General features: G+C 37.8%; 1 protein-coding gene across 2 annotated transcripts in view; it reads right to left on the bottom strand.

Annotated features, from left to right (window-relative positions):
• Window positions 1–23,792, bottom strand: part of COL28A1 (collagen type XXVIII alpha 1 chain) — a 158,729-nt gene that overhangs the window by 76,884 nt on the left and 58,053 nt on the right. Inside the window, exons 16-23 of one of the 2 annotated variants that reach the window (XM_081800483.1) lie at window positions 21,756–21,824; window positions 17,882–17,950; window positions 16,461–16,529; window positions 8,971–9,042; window positions 8,179–8,247; window positions 5,149–5,220; window positions 2,030–2,098; window positions 1,307–1,375 (exon numbers count right to left, since the gene is read on the bottom strand). In XM_081800483.1, the coding sequence (XP_081656609.1) occupies window positions 1,307–1,375; window positions 2,030–2,098; window positions 5,149–5,220; window positions 8,179–8,247; window positions 8,971–9,042; window positions 16,461–16,529; window positions 17,882–17,950; window positions 21,756–21,824 (558 nt within the window). The remainder of the gene's footprint in view (window positions 1–1,306; window positions 1,376–2,029; window positions 2,099–5,148; window positions 5,221–8,178; window positions 8,248–8,970; window positions 9,043–16,460; window positions 16,530–17,881; window positions 17,951–21,755; window positions 21,825–23,792) is intronic. The other variant, XM_081800484.1, reaches the window with a different exon arrangement.

Here is a 23,792-nt window from a genome sequence, read left to right as displayed (position 1 = left end):
AGTTTACAGCTAAACATTTTTTTCCTAGAGATCTTTGTCCTGCATCTTGTAAAAATTTCAGTTAGCTTGTTACTTCTCATGTTCTTAGGAAATATCGGGGGCAGGGAAAGGAGCACTGATCTGTCTCAGATTTTTATTCTGGACTCCTCACAATATTTTTATAGGTAGAATTTTTGTCACTTGACCTTGATGCACTGGATTCAAGAAAATGTCCTGCAGAGTGATTCCCTTTGAAGTGTCTCTCTCATTCATAGAGTGATGAGGAATAATGGAGGTCAGGATCCTCCCTTGACCTTTAAAAGGAGCACTCCAACTTAACAACAGTATGTAGTAGGTTTTGCATTATATTTCAAAGATGGTTCTAAGTTTTCTTTTTTGAAGTTCTGAAAATCACTGATGTTGGTACTTGATCCCTTTTATCCAGAAGAGGCAATTTGATAGAACTAAAGCCAGTTTCAAGACTACATAAAAACATGCTACTAATTCAATACAGTGCTGATTATGGAGCCCCAAAGCCTGTTCTCATAAACAGGGATGGGATGTGTTTGTGACATTTGGAATGTGAAATTTTGCTGTGATGCTGGGTTTTGTGTGAGCAGGGAAATGGTGCTTTGTTGCCATGGAAAATAGATATGATTACTTAAAACTGTCATCTCCTATAATTATTTGCGTTTTCACTTGAAATAACTCTGAAAGATGGAAAACAAAGCAGAGAAATTTAATCCAGTAAAGCTTCCAGACATGAACTTTTTGGATAATGTTTTGCAAAAGAGATACCTAGGCCATTAGTATGTAAATGAAAGAAGTTATGGGTCATATAATCTCTTACATTACAGACATTACAAAAGGAGCATTTTCAAACAACTGTTTAGTCATCCAAAATCTAACCATAGGAGCTATCATTCCTCTGCATTTATGAAAAATGAATGATCTGATGGCTTGATTTTTAAAAAACGATGGTAGTGTACTTTTACATTCCAGTTCATCAATGGAGAGTGAGTAGAACAGTCTCAACTATCATTTTACTTTGCATTAATTCCCCTTTCACTTCCCTCTTATAGAGGGGGAAAAAATATGAATAAAGCCTACCTTTGACCCTGAGAAACAAACTGAGGGTTCTAGAGGGGAAGGGGGTGGGAGGATGGGTTAGCCTGGTGATGGGTATTAAAGAGGGCATGTTCTGCATGGAGCACTGGATGTTGTGCACAAACAATGAATCATGGAACACTACATCTAAAACTAATGATGTAATGTATGGTGACTAACATAACATAATAAAATAAAATTAAAAAAAAAAAAAGCCCACCTTTGGTCCTCGAATAGCAATTCCAGGTTCTCCTTTAAATCCAGGCAGCCCCGGTCCTCCTCTATCTCCCTGCACATTTCAAATAATGTTCAGTTTCAGGTCTTAGATGACAGGAGAAACCATAATAGCACGAAACACAAAAGAGATGGACCAATTTATAAAGGGTTTAATCTATCAGTCTCAGATCTGGAGGTAGTCGCTTCTTCTAATATATTTGAGGGGGATTTCAAATCCCAAGCAAATAAAACCTGTCAGTAAGGACCATGACAGCAGTTTATAGAAAGGCCACTGAAACAGGCGGCTATCTAGACTCAAATATTTAGACTGTAAGAATGCCTGGGAATGCTCTTAAATCTGAGCAGTTTTCTTTTCTGCCAGACTTTCTGATTATTAATCCTACCGGATTCTTCTGAATAAACACAATAAATTTTTACCTGCGTTAGGGTCTAGGATTTGGTGGAGGTAGTTCATGGTGAAGTGACAAGTTCAAGACCAGGAGCAAGAAATCTGATTTCTAATCTTAAATTTCCTGCTAGCCTTTAGTTTGCTTAATTGTGAAATGTCAGGGTTGAACCAGATAATATCTTGGGCTTCTTCCAAAACTGAAATTCTAGTTCACTGGTATCATGAATTTTTTCCCCACACCAACTGCCAAAGATCCAAGTTATAAATCAGTCAACCAATCATTCATTCATTCATTCATTCACTTCCAAGAATGCATACCTTTGGCCCAGGTGGTCCAGGAATTGATGCTCCAGGCATCCCAAAAGGGCCCATAATTCCTGGTTCACCCTAAGAAAAGAGCAAAATATTCATTACATTACAAGCAAAGAAACCATATATAGGAATTATATTAGGAAAAACACAGAAATGTATTCCCAGCATTTCAAAATATTATGACCTGCTTCACAAACCAATGTGAAAATATTTGAACATTTTTGCTAAACTACTACTAAAGTTTTTGATGACTAAGATTTCAGGGCCTTTAATAAATGCATTCAATTAGTTTCTGAATATTTGGGAACTTTTATCTCTTGTGCGTTCTTTTATTAGCTAATAAAAATTATGCAATTCATGGTGCTTTCCTTTTGTATTGCATGCCAGGAAGCTCAGAGGAAAATGTTTGTTCAATTACAACAATTTTCTTCAACAAAAGTTCTTGGGTATACTTGGTAGGTAAATAATGTTCCCTGTAGTTCCTTCTAACTTTTTCCTTTGTTATTTTATGTCCCATGGTATATCAGTCTTCTATTGTATCCTAGTTCACATCCCTTTTTAGAAGTAGGAGTTTATGGTAAAAACAATGGAATTTTGAATAGAAAATTTAACACATCTTTTTTTTTTTTTTGGTCTCAATATTGAATCTCAATAAAGACTCAAGCAATATCTCTGTCCCATCTGGCTCTAGACCAGTGATCCTCAAATCATCAGAGGAATTTGATAAAATACAGAGTCAGGTCTCAGCCCCAGAGATTTTAATTCAATAGATCTAGGGGCTGGGCCCGGGAATAGGAGTTTTATGAGGCCCCCTGGGAGGTCTGATATAAGTACAATTACCTCATTTAAAGACACTATGCAAAGCAATTGTCATTAAAAGAAGGTGCACACACCCCACCAGGTGTTCAAAATGACCCATATGGGATACTAGAAGAAAATATTAGGGCTTCATTATAAATTTTTATCTTTTAATTTTTCAATTATTTATGTAAATTTCACAACATATTAATATACTTTATGAGTAAACACTACAATTGAAGAATAAACCTATATTGAAGTGTGGTCAAATTTGTTTTGACTAGTAGGGATTTGTTATCAATCAGTTTGGAAACTACTGGTGTAGGACAGGTGTGGCAGACTGCGACCATCAGGCCGAATATGGCCTGCTGCCAGGTTTCACACAGCCGTGGGCTAAAAACGGTTTTCATGTTTTGTTTTGTTTTTTAAGTAGGCTCCATACCCAATGTGAGCCTTGAACTCATGACCTTGAGATCATACTCTAGGTCTGATACTCTACCAACTGAGCCAGCCAGGAGCCCCGATTTTCACATTTTTAAATGATTGTTATTTAAGTGACGACATAATACTCTCAATTTTGCCCCTTGGCCACAAGGCCTGAAATATTTACTACCTGTGCCTTTCCAAGAAATGTGCCTCCCCCTGCCTTAGAGACTGAACTGTCTTCAGTGGTGGGAGCTGCCCACTTGGCCCCCCTGTTTCCTCCGGGAGGGACTCCATCAATCAGATTCACCACTAATGACTCTTGCCCTGGACCACAGTCGCCTTCACAGCTGAGGCCTCCCACTGTGCTGATCACCCAGTACGACCCAAGGCTGAGCACACCAGCCCACTGGGGCCCAGCTCATGCCACACATGTACATGCCAAATCTTTAATTCCAACCCATACGGCAATGACACATGACACAGTCGGGATTCTGGCAACAGATAACCACCTGATTCAATCCCATGGCAAAGGAATAAAATATCAACCTGTTAAAATTCTCACTAAACCAGGGTAAGCAAAATTATGCTTCTAGATTTCCTCTATTCTATTCTTTTTTTAAAAAAAGTCAATTACTTTTAAAATACAAAATTATACATGTAGATAGTATGTAATTCTTTTAAAGACCCTGTATTAAATTGTGATTATGCTTTAAAATATGGCAGTTCTTCATCAAAAAAGCTGTATTTCAAAATACAGAAAAGTACTCTTTGAAGAACAGAGTAAGATATAAGGAAAAACCATTGTTATTAATACTAATATAACACTTTCCTTATATAGTGGCCTTTTTCATCATGTGCTCCTTGAATTACCTGTAGCATAGGGCACTTATTTAAGAAACGAAGATTTCTAGGACCCACCCACTTACTAAAAAATCCCGCTGTCTGGGCATGGCGCCAAGAAATACAGATTTGTAACAAGCTCCCAGGTGATACTGATGGACACTGAAGCTTAATGACTTGTCGACAGAGGATGATTTGTTTTCTACCTGCTTTTATCTTGCCGGTACCGTTTTTGTGTGTTTGTTTCTTTAAAGGTCTGGTCCTTCAATGTACTCCCTGCCTCCTTACAATTAGCATCTTCCTAGAAGCTTGAACTCTCTTAGGTTTGCAATTTCTGTTTCCTGACACATCCAAATGACCTCAATATTCACTCCTGCTAAGTCAGGACACACACCTGATTGCCTGTCTCGCAATTTCCTTTACTTCATCCTCAGCATCTGGTCCTGGTCAGTTTATCAGGTCATATATCCCCTACTTGCCATTGCACAGTATTGATTTTTTTCTCTCTGAATAGCTCCATGTACTGAGCACTTACTATGTCCCAGGAACAGTGCTCAGTGCTTTATTAACTCTTTCAGTCTTCACAGCAATCCTGGGAAAGAGATACTATTATTGCTTTCTATGATTAAAATGACTGGCTCCAAAAGGTTCTGGGTAGAGCAGGATGAGAATCCTACACTCCTGCATTCTGAAGCCCTGCTCCTCATCATCCCTGTGTTACCTCTCTGTCTGGAACCATGTTGTTCAGCAAAACAAGATGGAAGAGAATTGGTATCTCCTACAGTGCTAACTCTATCCCAACTTCTGAATATTTGGTGGTCACTTGAGAGAATGGACATACAGATTGTCTCTAAGAATCATAAATGCTCCAAAGAAGATCACATATTTTATGGACTCTTCATTCCATCCTATTTCACCCAGAATAGCATGTTTTCTAAAGCCTTTTTCATTTGGATTTGTTGAGAAGGAACCAGGGAATCTAACTTGCAGTGGAAATTTAATATTCTATTAAAACCAGACACAATCTCCCCAAAGCATAAATGAGAATATAAGAAACATACCTTTGGCCCTTCGGGCCCTGGAAATCCCCTCTGTCCTTGATTTCCTTTGCTCCCTTTCCTTCCTTCATCACCCTGACAAAATAATTATAAAAATACAGTTGTATGAACAAACCCTCCTTGTTCTGACAACAACCCTATCAGGACCATGTTCTCAACTAACACTGATTTTCAAGCAATGTATCCTAAGTCCAGCTCAGTTTGTATAAGATTTGCCGATATTCTTGAGCAGACTGGGTGACTTCAGAATTGTTCAGTCTTTACCACTTATTCAATATGATTTGATGTTTTTTAAATCTAAGTTCAGTATCTCTCTTTGGGGACTTTAATTGGAATTCATAGTTCTTTGGCAGCATTGGTTTATTAACAGATGCTTCTGAGACATCTGCGGTTTCAGAAAAGACAGCTAGCTACCTGTGCTTTTTCAGCTTTAATGCTGCTTGAGTTTTAAAACATAAAATGAGATATTTTCCAAGATAGGGAACAAACGGATGGTTGCCAGAAGGGAGGTGGGTGGAAGGATGGGTGAACTGGGTGAACTAGGTGAAAGGGATGAAGAGTACACGTATCTTGAGCACTGAGAAATGTATAGAATTGTTGGACCATTATATTGTACCCCCGAAACTAATAAAACACTGTATATTCATTTAAGAAAAATTTTCTTAATTTTACATCCATAGATTGTAACGGTGGCAACAAGAAGTGAAGCATGAAATAGCTAGCTATATAGTTACCACTAAAAAATCCCCAGGTTTTTCAAATCCAGCCCCATTTCTTCCTCAACAAGGAATCTAGTTCTGTCTCCCAAATGAGACTGGTAATTCTATAGGCAGAGAGACGCATGAGCATTAACCTGGAGCAGAGTAAGAAACTGCCGACTGGCTGTTCCTCAGCCTGGTTGTGTACTGCCGAATGGCTGTTCCTCAGCCTGGCTGTGTAAGCTGGTACTTCCCTGAAGGAATTTTGTTACATTCAACCAGAGCCCTCAGAGTGTTACAACTAGGGCTCAACTAGGGCTCAACTGCAAGGTACCATATCCAAATGTGGCTCAACGAAGGAATAACTTTCAAGTTATTCTGGGGGTTTGCAGCTGAGGGCATTGAAACATTTATGACATAAATGACTCTACCACCATTTTCAAACCTAAGCGTGCATCAGAATCACGTGGAGGGCTTGTTAGCCCACAGATTGCTGAGCCCCACATTCAGAGTTTCTGATTTAGTAGGTCTGCATTGAGATCCAAGAATTCACATTTCTGACATATTCCCAAGGTCATCAGAAATGCAGACACTCCCTCAAGAAGAGGTGAATTCCTACCGCATCTATAGATTGTAATTAACTCCCAAGGTCCAAACTAATGAAGAGCAGTGACACAGGTGATAAAAAAATAAAACATAACAGTTGAATGTTATTATATCCTTAACTTATCATATCATTATCATTTGCCAGCAGAGGCAAAATCTAACCCCAACTAGTTATTTTCTTCCATTTACTCCCAAATTTAATTTACTGCCCTAAATAACCCAGAAGACAACAGTAGGAGCCCAGTGAAAGGTAATAAAGTGCCAACACTGAACCGTAGCATGTCTGGGCTATGTAACAGATTCCTACCTCTCTTCTCCCTAAACTTCCATAAGCCACAGAACCCCTCAGAGCTACAAATCCAGTGCCCTCTCTTTCCAATGCATTCTGCTCGCTCTATAGGTAGTATTTGACACCACTGATTGTTTCCTCTTGAAACCCTGTCACCTTAGTTTCCCTAACACAGTAACTATTCTGCTTATCTTCATGCTGGTCTGAATGTTCTTTCTCCAACTACTGCACAATGTAGGATTCAAACCTCAGCTCTTTCCCAGAGACATCATTCATTCTTCCAGCTTCAATTATTATCTCCAAGGGTCTAGTTTCCAAAAGTATCTTCTAGAAAACTTCTGTTCTCCTGAATGTTAATAGACAAGCATTTCTTTTTTTTTTTTAAGATTTTATTTATTTATTTGAGAGAGAGAATGAGATAGAGACAGAGAGAGCATGAGAGGGGGGAAGGTCAGAGGGAGAAGCAGACTCCCTGCTGAGCAGGGAGCCCAATGCGGGACTCGATCCCGGGACTCCAGGATCATGACCTGAGCTGAAGGCAGTCACTTAACCAACTGAGCCACTCAGGCGCCCAATAGACAAGCATTTCTAAAAGTATTTTTTTGGGGGGTTGTGAAAAAGGTATTCTCTGTCCAGGTTCACAAAAAAATAAAAAGAGAGAGAGAAAGAGATCTCATAGTCTGATATACCAATAAATTAAAACGTTTGAAATTCTGCAAATAATTTAAATGTCAAATTCTCACATTTAAGGTTAAGGACTCAATTTTAGCCAATATTTGCACAAGACGTAGACTTCTTAAGCTTTCACTGACCATTTTAACGCAATTAGAACACTAATAAATATACAGATTTTATTTTTACTTTACTCATATGTAATTCTCCAGAGTCTTTATATGTACACTGATGACTGTACATAAAAACTGCAGGAACATCTGGCATCTTAGAGGCCGTAGGTTATGTCACTTAGTGGTCTTATTGATGAATTTGGATATTCTCATCTTTATAAAGATGTTACTCAACCAGCATTTCTACAATGTGTAAGATAAATGTGTGCCAAGTTGTGAAAATGAAACCTCCATTTGATAAGTGGTATTTCTTTCTTACAGTGTGAGATACTATAAGTATTTGAAGAAAATGTATGGACTTTCAAGTCTCAAGGATGTATCTCAAGGCTTCTTTTCTATGTGTTTTAAAATGTCAGTCTGACCATTTATTGAGAAAACATGTGTTGAACTCTGCCTAGTAGCCGGCTCTTATGATAGATCTTAGGAAAATAAAAATGAATAATACATACTTCCTGTCTTCCAAAAACACACACGCTGGAGCCATAATTTTCAGCCAGAAGTAAACACATTTGACATAGCAAGAGTAACAACCAAATTTCTCCTAAACTGTCTCGTTGGGCAGTCTGCTTTCCCCAACACCTTGTCAGTTCCATACCTTGGGGCCAGGTTGTCCTTTTCCAGGTGGTCCTTCTGGGCCTCTTGTTCCTGGAAGCCCTGCTTCTCCCTAGAGGAAATGACACTGATGTCTTAGCTAACCCTGCATGGACAGTTTGTATAAGCCCACCTTGTCTCCTTTTATGGCCAGTGGATTCTCTGCTGAGACCCTCCAGAATAATAGTCTTAAAATTAATTTGGGAGTTTACCAACTTTAATAAATTCAAATCAAACTCTAGTTGAGCTCAGAGCAGCTGAAATAGGAAAAAGTCCAATTTCTCCGCCAATTTTCAAAGAATAAGCTCACTTTCCTTTGGCTCTTCATTCACATTTGATGGTTTGGTAAAAAATACAAGAAAGACCTTCAGCCTTTCCATCTGCTGTTTTTCTCTACTTATCTAGAAAAATGAATGTTTCAAATGTCAACTCATAATACTTCAAAAACTCTTTATAATTACTTCCTGAATGCATTTACAGACTCTCTTGTTGGAGGGGAAAAAGTGTTTGCCTCAAAGTTTCATTTCAGGTGCTTTCTAGGAATCCAAAGGGACTAGGTCACTGGGGGACACCATGGTTGAAATGCCAGAGAGAAAGCAGAGAGCATGAGACACTATCCAGCCAATAAACTGGCACTCTTTCTATCTAAAGTAAGTGAAAAAGGAAATTGAGAGTTGTGAGACATTTACCTAAAATGACTAAGTTTGTCCTGGATGGTTTAATTTGAGGTCCTATAGCACCAAGGTATCAGTGTGATTCAATAGTTTTTACTCCAGTAAACATAAAAAAGTGTTACCTTCTTCCCTGCAGCTCCATCCTCTCCTGGAAATCCTGGTTGTCCTGGGAGCCCTATTGAGCCTGGCTCCCCCTGGTGGATAAGCAAAGATTTTATTTCCCAGAAATTCATATTTATCTATAAGTATTATATTTATCCTAATTTAAATTCATACTTATGCACAACCATTTTGAGGTACTTGCCAACAAGGTGTATCTTACAGTATTTGCAACAAGCCTCGGAGTGGAGAAATCTAAGTAGTAGCTAGTAGTAATGAAATTCTCTGACCTTGGGCAAGTTACTTAACTTCTTTGGATCTCAGTTTTGGATTCTTTTGTTATGGGTTGAACTGAAACCTCAAAAACTGGATGTTGAAGTCCTATCCCCTCGTTCCTGTGAATGTAACCTCATTTGGAAATAGGGTCTTTGTAGACATAACCGAGTTAAGATGAGGTGATGAGGGGGGGCCCTACTTCAACATGACGGCGGTCCTCTGTCCTTGTAAGAAGCAAATGCCATGTAAAGACAGACACCTGGGGGGTGGGGGGACTCCATGTGACGGCAGAGGCAGAGATCGCAGCGGTGCGGCTACAAGCCGTGGAATGCCAAGCACGGGCAGCCAGCACCAGAAGCTAAGAAGGGGCAAGGAAGGATTCTTCCCTACAGGTTTTAGAGAAAACATGACCCTGCAGACACTTTGATTTTCCACTTCCTCTAGAATTGTGACATAATGAATATCTGTTGTGTTGAACGTTTGTGGTTCTTTGTTACAGCAACCCCAAGAAACTAACATGGAAGTGAAATGTCAGCTCTAATACTCAATAATGCTACTTGCTTTCAAGTCTGTTTGTACTTAAGAATATGCCCTTTAAAATGTTCAGAGATAATATGTGCTACTTTCAAATAATGCCAAAGTATTCTTACTGCATTTAAGAGCAAAAATATTAAAGATAAGTGAAAGTCATTTCACCTAAACTCAACTAAAAAAACAAAACAAAACAAAAAACTAGTGAAAATAAAAGAACAGTAAACCTAAAAATAAGTAGAGGGATATGGTAAAGATGAGAGCAGACAGCAATAAATTTGAAAATCAAAAGTTAAGGAAAGTAACAAAACTAAATAATACCTTTAAAAAACTAATAAAATAAATAAACCTCTAACAGGAATTACTAACACTAAAAAAGAAAACTCTATTAAGAATTAATAATTAAAGATAAACACTATTAAGAATTAAAGGGAAATATAACTATATACATAGTAAAGATTTTTTTAAAATCATAGAAAATTTCCATGACAATTTCAAACAAATATATTGGAGAACATTAATAAATAACTTTTAAGAAAAATATAAATTACTTAAATGACATAAGGAGAAGTGGACAAGCTAAATAAACCAGAAGCATTAAAAAATTGAATCAGCAATTGCAAGTCTCTAATTTCCTCTCCTTCCAAGATCACAGGCTCTGCTGGTTTTACAGGCAAGCCTTACAAATTCTTTATCCTTTGAAGAACAGGTATTCCCTATCTTATACAAATAGTTCTGAAAGACAGTAAAAGAGGGAATTCTACCCAATTTATTTCATGAGGCTAATAAAACCTTAATTAAAGTCATACAATAATAGGACAAGGAAACTACATTGTAGACCAGACTACCTATGAATGTAGATATCATGTAAGTTTCCAGTCAAATGGAGGAATAGGGACCAGATTTAATTTCCGCCCTGACATAGCTAAAAAACAGACAAAATATATAAAACAATACCTTTCAAGATATTAGACACCAAATAATGAAGGATAATAATAACTGGGGGCAGGGAAACAAATCAGGTGAATACTGTAATTTCCCCAGTTTGCTGCCTGGGTAGAGTTTCCAGGCCACGGTGTAGGGAGAGGGAACCCAGGGAAGGTTCAGAAATCTCTCTAATTTAAGGAGACAAAGGTAGGAGTCTAGGTAAGCTGGGTATCAAAAATTCGCAGAATTGATTACCTGATAGGAAGAAGGTACACAGAGAGAACGATGAAGCTCTGATGAGTATCCCCCTCGGGTAGTCAAATAAATACTGTTCAGCACAGTGTGAAGAAACTACCCAATGCCCAGAAAACAACCAACTTAAAGAATTAGAGAGAACTGGCAGCAGGCCAGAAATAGTGCCTGCTTCCAGTGGCAAGAAAGGAAATCTCAGAATTCTGAGGGCATAGATTAGAGTTCTTAAAAACGTCTTGCTTCAGTAGTCAAGAAAAACGAACCCTACACTAAACGCTCCTACCTAAGAAAGCTTAAAAGCAAGACCAAGAGGTACAAGCTGTTTTCAAATGACTTAGAAGAACCCAGGAACAGGATATGTATAGAAATACAAACTTATGTGTAGGAATACAAAAATGTCTAGCCCCCAAAAAAGGCAAAATTCACAAAGTTTGGCATCTAGCCAAAAATTATCAGGAATTTAAAGAAACTGGAAGAAAATTACCAAGAAAATGACAGAGATGATAGAATAGTAGATAAGTACCCTAAAAGTTATTATACTGCATTCCATATGTTCCATATATTCAAGAAACCAGACGAAGGTTGAGATACATTAAATAGAGCCACGAAGTTATAGAAAGATACGAATTGAACTTCTAGAGTTGAAAATTGCAAAGTATGAGATAAACCATACCCTGGATAAAATTAACAGCAAGTTAGACATCACAGCAGATTAATGAACTGAGAAACATAGCAATAAAAACTATCTAAAGTGAAACATAGAGAAAAGAGACCAAAAAGGAATGAGTAGAGCATCAGTGAAGCAGCCAAATTTAAGGAACATGGAGTTGCTTGGGTGAAGGCAGAGAGTGGGAAATATTTCAAGAAACAATGGCCTAGTATTCCAAATTTGATGAAATCAATAACCCACAGATCCAAGAAAATCAATGAACCCTGAGCACAAGAAATACGAAGAAAACAAAAGTAAGGCACATTATAATCACATGGCTCAAAACTAGTGATACAGAGAAAATCTCAAAGATAGCCAGACATGGCTACAAAAGAGACATGTAGAGAAATGAATGTGTAGATGCTAACATATTTCTCATCAGAAACAATGCAAGTGAGAAGACAGTGGAACAACATCTTGAACGTACTAAAAGAAAGAGAAAAAACAAAATAAAAACAGCCATCAACCCAGAATTCCATACCCAGTGAAAATATAGACAAAATAAAGAGTTTTTTGGACACTAACTTGGCAGTTTCTTGAAAAGCTAAATAGATACCTACCATATGACCCAGCCATTTCACTTCTAGGCATTTACCCAAGAAAAATGAAAGCTATGTCCATACAAAGGCATGTACATAATTGTTCATAACAGCCTTATAATACCCCAAAGCTGGGAACAACCAAATTTCCGTCAACATATGAATGGATGAACAAATGTCCATACAGTAGAATACTATTCAGCAATAAAAAGAACAATAAAAAAGAAGCTATTCCTCGTCGTTAAACGTGGGCCTCAAGGTAATTTTGCTGAGTAAAAGATAAGACAGAAAAAAAGGTTATATGACATATTATTCCATTTACATAAAATTCTAGGAAATGCAAATGAATCTATTATGACAGAGGGCAGACCGATAGTTACCAGAGATTGCAAAACAGATCAGTAGGCGAAGTTGGGGAGGGATGGAAGGATGGTATTACAAAGGGACACATAATAATTTGGTGTGTGGGGGGGAGATGATAGATACTTTAGTTATTTGGTTTTGCTGATGGTTTCAAGAACATATACATGTTTTATCAAAGTGTACACTTTAACCATGTGCTTTTATTTTATGTCAACCACATAATAAATAAAATTATTTAAAATGGATGCAAAAATCCTGAATAAAAGATTAGTCAATTAAATTACTATCATAAAAAAGTTGTATATCATGATCAGTTGGGTTTATCTCAAGAATGCTAGGATGGTTCAATGACTAAAAATTCTAGAAATGTAATACACCATGATGAACAGGTTAAAAGGGAAACATAAAACAATTATCTTAGTAGATGCAGAATCTGATAAAATCCAATATATATTGGATATATAAATCCATTTATAATTACTAAGAAACTCTTGGTACAATTCAAACAGAAGGTAATTATCTTAACCTAATAGAGATTGTCTAGCAAAAACCTACAGCAAATGTCACTCTTAAAATTGAAATTTTAGGGGCACCTGGGTGGCTCAGTTGCTTGTGTCTGCCCTTGGCTCAGGTCATGATCTTGGGGTCCTGGGATCAAGTGCCACTTTGGGCTCCCTGCTCAGTGGGGCATCTACTTGTCCCTCTGCCCTTCCTCTCTGATCGTACTTTCTCTCTCACTCCCTTTCTCTCAAATAAATAAATAAAATCTTGTTTTAAAACAGTGAAATTTTAGAAGCACTTCCTTTGAAGTCACTTCTTTTAAGCATTGCACTGGAGATCCTAACAGTGTAAAATTTTTAAAAACAAATAGGAGAAAGAACTAAAAAGAAATATATAAAAGAGTTTTTATTTTCATACAATATGATTATGTACACAGGGAATAAAAAAGCAAGAGTTTACAAACAATTAGAAATAATAAGAGATATTATCAGGTGCCTGAATACAAAAATGACATACCAAAACAAAACAAAACACCACCATGAACAAAATAATACTTCTCCTAATTGACCTGTAATAGCTAATTAAAATATATAGAAAAAAGAAAGCAATTCACAATTGCAAAAAATTTCTCCAATGTACCTTTTTAACTGAAAAACTAGAAGATCTTTATGGATAAAATGGCAAATATTTTCCTGAAATATTAGTTTTACACTACGGTTTGAAAGACTCAATATTTAATTGCAAGATTCAATGCAATCCCAATAGTATATCTCAATGGAGAAATTTTTTGCAATTGTGAATTGCTTTCTTTTTTCTACATATTTTAGTTAGCTATTACAGGTCAATTAGGAGGAGTATTATTTTGTTCATGGTGGTGTTTTATTCTGTCAAATTTGACAAGCCAATCCTAAAAGGAGTATGTTAGAATCAAGAGTAACCAGGAAAGAAGTTGAGAGTATTTTCCCTATTGATGATAAAACTTATTATAAATCTGTCATAATCAAGACAGAAGTAATAGCACTGAAAGATATAGACAAATGGAGCAGAATAGAGAGCTCAGGCACTGATCCTCACACAGAGAAGCTTGATGTACAACAGAGGTGGAATTACAAACCAGTGCAGCAAAGATGGACTATTCAGTAACCCATGCGGGGACATATGGTTGTCCATCTGGGGGAAAAAAAGATCGCTACATTGCACCACACACAAAAAGGAAACGGTAAGTGGACTAAAGACCTAAAGTTTAAAAGCATTGTCACATTTTGCTAGAAGGTTGGTGAACGGGCAGAACCATTTTACCCATTGTCCATTTTGGACAGGATCTTCCTGATACCAAAATTGAAAACTTGCCCATACCCTATGATCTTCCAATTCTATTTGTAGCATCTATCACCAACCAGTGAGAGAAACTTGTAGTCTGACTTACATAAGAGGAAACTCATAGAATGTTTATGGTAGCATTGTTGGCAAAGGCAAAAAATAGGAAGCAATTTAAATGTCAATCGATAGGAAAATGGATAAATTTTAAATGAGATATTTGTATACAATAGACTATCATAGAGCAATGAAAACAAATGAATTAAAGGTATATAAAAACAAGTAAGACATGAGGCTGAATATACATATGAGGCAGAATGATGCATTATGTAAAGTTCAAGAACACACAAAAGCTTTGTGTGGTTTATGGATAAAAATATGTGGGAAAATTTTAAAAACTTCGAGAGAATGATAAATACCCAAGCCATGAAATTAGTTATGTCTGATGGGGGAGTGGATGGTCATGGGATGGACTAGCAGAGGCAGAAGCCTCTATCTATATCTGTAATGCTTCTTAGAAAAATAGCTAGAATAAATATGGCAAAATGTCAACATTTGATAAAGCTGGGCTGTGAAATACTTGGGTGGTCTTTGTATTATCCTCTATGCTATTGAGTATGCTTGAAATATTTCGTTTTCTAAAGTGAGAGAAGCTTAGGATCGCACATCTAGTTAATGGCGAAACTGGGATTTAGACTTAGGCAGTCTAACTGCTGAGCCTTACTACCCTACCATGTTGCTTCTCTGAAATTGGCACATGTATGACATCATGCATGTACATATGTATATGTACCCTGCATATACGTATGGTGACATGTATGTCATACTTGTACTTGGCATATTGTGTGGCACCTCGAAACCAACAAACGGCAGCTATTATTACTACTTACGTTAGTGATTGCTATTTACATTAGTATATTTTGTACTCATTGTAATTATATGTCCATGCATATGTAACATGTCTATTCTTCTAGACCCACATCTTACATATTGTAATACCCAAATACTCATAAGAATGACAACAATGTCAGCAGCAACAATGATGGAGCTGAACCCTCAGTGCGGCTTGCCAGATCCTATCTGACTTCAGGATTAGCTATAGAACTCGTGAAGGGTAGAGCAAGAATTCGTTCATTTACTCAACACATTTATTGAGTACCCGCTTGTCCCCAGAACTGGGGATTCGATAATAAACGAGAAAAAAAGGAAGCAAGGACCCTGTCGCAGGGGGGTAGCACGGTCCCATAGAAATAGAAAGCAAGCCGTATATGTCATTATAGCTCCTCTAGCAACCACATTTATTTACAAAGTTAAAAGACACAGGTGAAAATAATCCTAATAATGTATTTTACTTTACCTTAATATAGCTGAAATTGTATCATTTCAATATGTAATCAATCTGCAAAAGTACCAGGGATGTAGTTCACGTTCTTCGTGCCAAGCTCTGTAATCTAGTGTGTGTCTCACACTAACCACACATCTCACTTCACGCTCGCCACGTGCCGCGCATTCAGTAACCAGGTGTGGCTGGAGTGTTGGGCACTGCATTTCTCAAGTGATTAGGAAGATGAAACGTAAGGCAGAAAACATGCCCGTTGAGGTGAAGGGGAACAGCAAAGGAAACAGCATGCTGAGGTATAAAATCAGTGGGTAGCGGGAGTGGGGGAGACATACTTTAGGTTGAGGGAACCACTTTCTGAGTAGGTAGCTTTGGAGCTGAGACCTGAAACGTGAGCCCGCCGCAAAACAAGACTAGGGAAGTACCGTTTGCTGAAATCCTACTGTCTAGGTGCTCTGTTTTCTAATATGCAGAAAAGAATGTTCTTAAAGAATCGCTCTGTGCCCAAAAAGGGCCTCTGATGCTAATAAATATACGAACAAAAACCAGATAGCAGTCCTTAAAATAAACTAAGATTTTTGGTTCTTCCTAAACAGTAAGAGTTACACTGAGCATCAGACCCTTTTCTGAATAAATACTCTCCTCTGATGAAATAACAGATGACACATTCATGATCTGTATTGAGTTTGGATATCAATGAAACTTTACATAATATGACACAAATTATCTAAACGCTTCTGATCGGCATGGTCAGCTCACCTTTGGGCCTTGTACGCCAACTCCCACTGGTCCTCTAGGACCCGTAGCTCCTGTCTGGCCTACTTCTCCCTAGTGAGGAAAGAGTATTTGAAGAGTATGTCACGGTAGCAGCAAAATAAAATATATTCCTTCCTTAAGAGCTAAGAGCTGTCTTGTATCAACAAAATAAGATAAAATCGAGCTTTGTGTGCTCAATTCATATATATGTGTTCAAATATATACATAGTGGATAGATGTTAATTATGTTATTAATATTAATACTCATGATATATTGTAATATAAAACCTGAAAATGTATTTTTAATATATATTATATTATTTCAATTTGTGTTTGTATATAATTCAAATATATATATATTTGCCTCAAATCCCTTCAGGTGGATGGAGTTTTATCAAATTTGGAATATGTAATGGTCTGGCTTAAAATATAGGCTAGGTAGGGGCGCCTGGGTGGCTCAGTCGGTTAAGCATCTTCCTTCAGCTCAGATCATGATCTCAGGGTCCTGGGATTGAGCCCCCTGTCAGGATCCCTGTTCAGCGGGAAGCCTGCTTCTCTCTCTCCCTCTGCCTCTCCCCCTGACTTGTGCTTTCTCTCTCTCTTTCTCTCTTTCTCTCTCTCAAATAAATAAATAAAATATAAAAAGATATATATATAGGCTACATAACATACTCAAAATGTGGAGAGCACCTGGAAGATAGGCAGTTAGATCCCATAACAACTAAAATTGACACATGAGAAGCCAGAATGACTGTGAATCAAGAGCAATATCATAAGCAGAAAGAACAACCTGAGCTTCCAATGATAAACCCAAAGCAAAAATCTCAAGGACAGTAACTTTCTTCTGTCGAGCTGCTTCTCACATGCCAATCTCTAAGGAGTGTGCTGGAAGGTGACTACTCTCAGAGCAGTATTTATTTAACAATGATTAGTGATCATTTGAAGCAACAGTAAGGACAGCTAGTTAAATAAGAAGTGCCATGCCTCTCCCTAAGGGACAAATAATAGTTTTAATTTAGGACATAAAATGATTCCCACATTCATAGAAGATTTTTCTTTATTTCCGACTCCGTATCTTTAATTAAATGTGTCAGGAGGTAGGCCTACTGTGGGAGTGTTGGTGAGAATGGATTAGCCAGCCCACAGGTAGCCTCTCCTGTTTGAGCCGCTAGAAGAGGATCTCTTGAGAAAAAGTCATAAAGAAAACAATAAATTAAGATTGCCTAAATAAATGCTTCTAAAAGTGTAAGGAATACATATTACATTAACTAAACCCTCAGGAATATCAGTACCATTTTACATTAAGTAGAAATCTGATTTTTAAGTTCATTTTATCTATTGCTTTCCCAATGCACTGGCTGCTGACCAGGAAATAGCAACTAGACTATAGATATATTAAACTCTGCTCTCATTCAGAAAGTTACCTTAGCACCAGGCAAGCCTTGTCCTGGAGGCCCTTGTGGACCAGGTGGACCCATAGGACCTTGGATTCCCTTTAAAATAAAATGTTTAAAAATAGCATTAGTGAAATTAAGAAATTCGGATAAAAGTAGTTTCATACCCCCTAAAGTGAAAATTTAATTCTCATCCTATCATATATTAGTCACACTCAGTATTTGTTGAATGGCATGGCAGAGGCTGCTAGTCAAACCATAATAGGCATTCTCCCCTTCTTCCATAGTAAGAGAATTGTAGCTGACCTGCGCAGCTGCCTAGATAACGACCACGTGCAGCCAGGTGTTGCCAGATGGACTGGATTTGGGCCAATGGGATACAAAAGGAAGTGACATGTGCAATTGCTGATTCATGATAAAGGAAGAGGCATGCCTTTCCCTCCCCTATTCCCCTTCCCCAGTGGCTGAAGTGAAGACACAGTGGCTATCCCGGATCATGTGGGTGAGGAAAGCACCCTGAGAAGGGCAGACTCCCAAGAATGAAGACGGAACCTCTGAAGACCCTGACGAACAGAGCCACCATGCCAGCTTGGAGTTCCAAATCAGAGAAATAAAATTGCTTCTTGTTAACCTATTTCACATTTCAGTCCCATGCAGGCAAACCTATATTCTAGCTGTCTCGGTCACATTATATCAGGATGTTAAATCAAAGGTTTTGACCTTAGGCTCTAAGAAGCAAGAGTCTGTGGACACCAAACTGAAGAATGTCCAAACACTAGATTCTCACTCACATTGTGGGTATAAAAAGGGGAAGGAGATAGAATTAATAAGTTCTTCTTTGGAGAAAGTAGTCTTATAAAGTGTTTTCTTTGAAGAACATGAGAGGGATTTGGGTTGCTTCTCTCTTTACTGCATTCTAGAAAGAGAGCTTCAGTGAAACCACTTGTTGACCTTGATTTTTGCCTTGGCAACACAAGGGACCTGTGTCTGACTCACACCTGGGAAGGCTAAAATGGTTGGTGATGGCCAAGAGAGGGCTGGGGTTGGATCAGCCTGTCTATCCAGAGTTGGTCAGCGCAAAGGCCGTGCAAGTTTTTTCTGTGGACCAGATGTACTCTAGGTGAGAGACAGGGTTAGCCTTGAATTGTTTGGAATCCTGTCCAAGAGGACCTGGAGGAGCAGTGGAATTCCAATAGAGAGAATCAGTATAGAATAAACCCCCAGAAAAGCAGAGGCTGATGGGGAGAAACAGCTGGAGGAAGAGAGTCCTTCATCCATGTCCCGAGAGTGGCAGTCACAGGGGCAAGGCAAGAGCCCCACAAGGAAACTCACTGTCAAACATCTGTCAAGACCAGAGGACCCAAACCACGTGACAATAGACCAGCCAAGAAAGAAACTCTGTGGCCTCCCTCTGACTCTCATCCTTGATTCGGCCTGGGAGGGATGAGAAGCACATTCCTTCCCGTGGACCACAGGTTCTCCCTATAGCTCATACCAGATAAATGAAGATTAAAAGGAAAGTTAATATAGTGACTAGATACTTTTTATTAGACAATTAAAACTGTGAGTTACAACTAAGAGCTGATACCATAACTTTTTATTACCTAAAAGTGATAAGAAGAGTTTGTAACTCATTGGTAATTTCTTCCTGCGGTAGGAAAAAGAAAAAACTTACCCCACTGAAAAATATTTAAAGGGTTGGTGAGGAAAAACTAAAATTTTGTTTTGCTTATACCCCACAATCCATGATTGTGTAAATAATGGTTACAGATACATGATTATTTTATTACAAATGGTATCCCCTTTTTTCCAGCTGAATGATACAATTGCTTGTTTATTTTTTAATTATAAATATCATTTTTTTCTGGTTAATGAAGATGAAGCAGTCTAAACAGTTTAAGAAAGCTAAGGTTATTACAAGAAGGAATCATAATGTTGTTATTAGGAAGAATCTTTTACAGTTGTCTACAAGTAGTATGATATGCCACAAGGAACCAAAAATTCAAAGAGATCCATGCATATATGTGTGTGTGTTTACACGTGTAAATGTGGTTATTTGTATTTGCACTCCAATTTATAACAGAGTTGAAGTGGTCAAGCCTCCAAACATTTCATGAAAATCTGCAGGCCTCTCGAGGCATATTATCAACATGTTCTTGAAAACAGGAGTTTCCCAAAAACAGATGAGTGGGGAAATTCATTTCTGTAAGAGAATTAGGAAGATCTAGTAACAACGGTAATTCAATGAGTAAACATGTCAAATTAAGGATAAGAAGAAAAATGAATAACTGTATAAATAGAGGTTACATTTAAGTAGGATTTAAATCATTTGTCTTAAAAGGGAAAACGAATTCCTTTTTTGTTCAAAGCAATTTACAAATGATGCATTCTATTCAATCTCCTATCCAGCGGGGGTCAGCTCCATATGGACACGTCTACCTTAAAAATGATTTTCTCTTGGAAATTTGGAGAGAAAGGGGTGAGAAAACAAAAGAAGTCAAAGAGAGTTTTTTAAGCTGAAGAACAACAACCCCCACCAAGAACCAGCATTAAAGGCAACAGGAAGTTGCAGGTGGGAGGTCCAGAATTCGCTGGCCACCTGGAAAGATTTGGCTTTCTTTGAACCTCATTTCAGCCTTTTGAACCTCATATACTCAGCACCGGGACCACAAGACCCAGGACTGTCCAGCCACTTCCAGGATCAGAATGTAAGCCTGGCTGAAACCAGCAAGTAAACTGCAAAGTTTGAGACTCCCTAGTGCTACAGTCAAACCACAATCCTTGTGTAACCAAAATATCCAGCTCTTCATTATTATATAAACACTTATATACAGACTTATCTTGGCTTTTCCTGCATCTTAGTCCTCCTAATGTATTACCACTAAGATCTCTATCAAGAGAAAGGACATGGAAAAAGGAGTAATATCCAACTTCGGTGTTGCTTGGATTAACAGCAACAACAAAAATACTAATTAATTTCAAGATGGTTAGAAAGAAACTCAGGGTTAATGCTAACAATGAGGTTTGGAATGATCTCCTTTTTTTATACTCTTCCCACTCTCCTAGATAAAGGAAGCAGTATTCATTCTCTAGGCAACAGAATAATTCAAACCTTAATCATAAATCTTAGTCAAATCGATTGGCTACTTTCTATGTAGGAGGACAGTCAACATAAATCTGGATTTGTGTGTCACTTTGATTAAATGAGATTCTGTAGGTAGATAGTACTTTTACATTATCTTTATATTATTTAGATCTAACAAAGGTGCCCAGCTTTTCCAAAAGTTATGGTCAGAAGATTTTGGAAGCCGTTAGAGCCATGAATGTGGAGACATCCTCAGAGAGCTTTCCTTCCTTCTGACCAAGAGAGGCCAAATGTCATTTATAAACCCTATCTGTGGTTTGCTTCTATTCAGGAACGGTGCCCTTTAAGTTAAATGGTTACCTCTGATTCTGGTCCTTGTTTTAAAACTTTTTTTAGATTGATACGTGGCTAGGGGGTAGGAGATAGTACTCTCCTAGCATTGGCAGAGAGTGAGATTTAATCATTCACAAAGCCTCAGGGGGAAAACACGCAAACCAACAGATAAATAAACCACTGCTCCCAAGGAAAACTAAAAATATAAAATCACTCTAAAACTCTTATCCTGTTAGTTAGGCATTAATGTTAAAAGTCACAGCTCCAAGAAACACACATTTTATTTTTTTTAATCTTTGGAAGTTCTAAAAAATAAAATCTCACAGAACCATCTTTTCCTTCCCTACATTCACTTTTGGTTGTATATTCCATTGCACTTTGACTATCAAATATATTCATAGGTGTTTGCAGAACTGGTTTTCAATGAACACCAGAATTGGGTCAGAGTGTTCTGTACCAAAGGGAAAGAGAGAAAGCTTTGATTACCTGTTCTCCTTGACTCCCAATTCCGGGGATGCCCATTAGTCCCTGGGGTCCCACAGGTCCCAAATCCCCCTGTATAGAAAATAAGTCAGAAATATAACAATAAGCCTCATTCTTTCATACTTTGCTAATCTTGAATTATGCTGAATTAAAATCTATACCATAAAAGGGTTCAACATAAAAAGTTAGAAAACTCTATCTCTTTTAAACAGTTTATAGTTCAAGTTTGCCAAAAGAGTGAATGATATTTTCACTGTGTAGTCTAAATTGGTGAATATTTGCACTAGTTTATATTTATCAATCATTTTTCTAACAAGGACCAAAAATTCCTAAATGGTTATTAATGACCCAAACACTTCCTGTTAGGATTACAATAGAAATATTTAAAAGTCTCATATTCACAGGGTCCAAGAAAATCAAGATTTGAGAGAGAAATTGAAATGTTCGAAAATTTTCTAAATACCTTTTCCTTCCACATCTTGCTAAAATACATTTTAAAAATTAAGAAATTATCTAAGGTAAATGCAACAAAATTAAAGAACCTCACCTTTTCCTTCCATGAAATAAATTCGGGAAACAGAGTGAGAGTTATTAGTAAGAAGAACACTATCATTCATTCATTCTTGGTGTCTTTCAACAAATACTTGTGAGTGCCCATTATGTGCCCTGGATTGTTCCAAACACTGGGGAAGCAACAGTGACCTAAACAGCCAAAAAGCTCTCTCCTCACAGAGCTTACATTTTAGAAGGAAAAACAGAAGATAGTAAACAAGATAAATAGATAAAATAAGTAATATGTTGAATAAGGATAAGTGCTTAACCAACTGAGCCACCCAGGCACCCGAATAAGGATAAGTGCTAAGGAGAAAAATAAATCAAGGAAGGGGGGAGACAACTACAGTTTTGCATGAGGTGGCCAAGGATGGCCTCACCGAAGAGAGAGAAAGAACCAGGTAGAAACACAGGAAAAGTATTCCAAGCAGAGCAAACGCCCAGTGTGAGGATGATGCCTGGCACATCCCAGAACAGCAAAGAGACAAATGAGATGCATATTTTATTTTATTTTTTATTTTTATTTTTTGAAGAAGGCTCCATGCCCCACGTGGGGCTTGAACTCACAATCCTGGGATTAAGAGTCATGTGCTCTACCAACTGAGCTAGCCAGGCGTCCCAGACATTTAAATGTCAGTTGTATTTAGGCTCCATCAGGATCCATGAACTTGTTCTTAAATAGCTGGACAGTAAACATTTTGTTCTTGAGGGCCATAGTAAGGTCTCTGTCATCAGTAATGGACGCCGCTTTGGTTGTACCAAAGCAAGCACAGACAATACCTAAATGCACAGATATGCCTGCGTTCTAAAAACACTGTAAGAATAACAGCCAGCCCTATAGTTTGCCAATGCCTGGACTAAATAAGTGTTTTTATGAACAAAACTGTATCGTTGGATCATACTTCACATAATATTAGGGGCGCCTGGGTGTCTCAGTCTGTTAAGTATCCAACTCTTGATCTCAGCTCAGGTCTTGATCTCAGGGTCGTGAGTTCAAGCCCCGCGTTGGGCTCTACGCTGGGTGTGGAACCTGCATAAAAAAAGAAAGAATGCTGATCCTGTCATTAAGACATGCCCTGGAATATGCTTCTTAGTGTTTTACTTTGTGTCAACCCCCATTCTAAATAAATATCTTAGAGGGAAAGACGTAATGGACTCAAGTTCTAGTTCAGAGCTGGATTATTCTGATTCAGAATTGGATTGCTTGTCATGTGGCAGGCACTGTGTTAAATGCTTTTTCATGCTTTATCTCATTTAATCTTCACAAGGACCCTCTGAAAGTAGGCATCCCTATCTTCCAGATGAGGTTAAGTACTTTGCCCCAGTCATACAAACGTTAGATGACAGAGGCAAGATTCAAGTTCACTCTCTCTGACTCCAGAACCCACTCATAACCACTATTCTGCAAATATTCAATGAACACATAAGAAGCATCTTCTTTTGTGCATTAGTATTTACATTTAATTTCTGTATCAAAACCACTTCTTT

This window comes from Leptonychotes weddellii, chromosome 12 (assembly GCF_054177405.1).
Source record: "Leptonychotes weddellii isolate Sample4059 chromosome 12, ASM5417740v2, whole genome shotgun sequence".
Taxonomy (NCBI): domain Eukaryota; kingdom Metazoa; phylum Chordata; class Mammalia; order Carnivora; family Phocidae; genus Leptonychotes; species Leptonychotes weddellii.
Note: the sequence above shows the minus strand (reverse complement) of the source record. Positions and strands in the feature narration are given on the sequence as shown.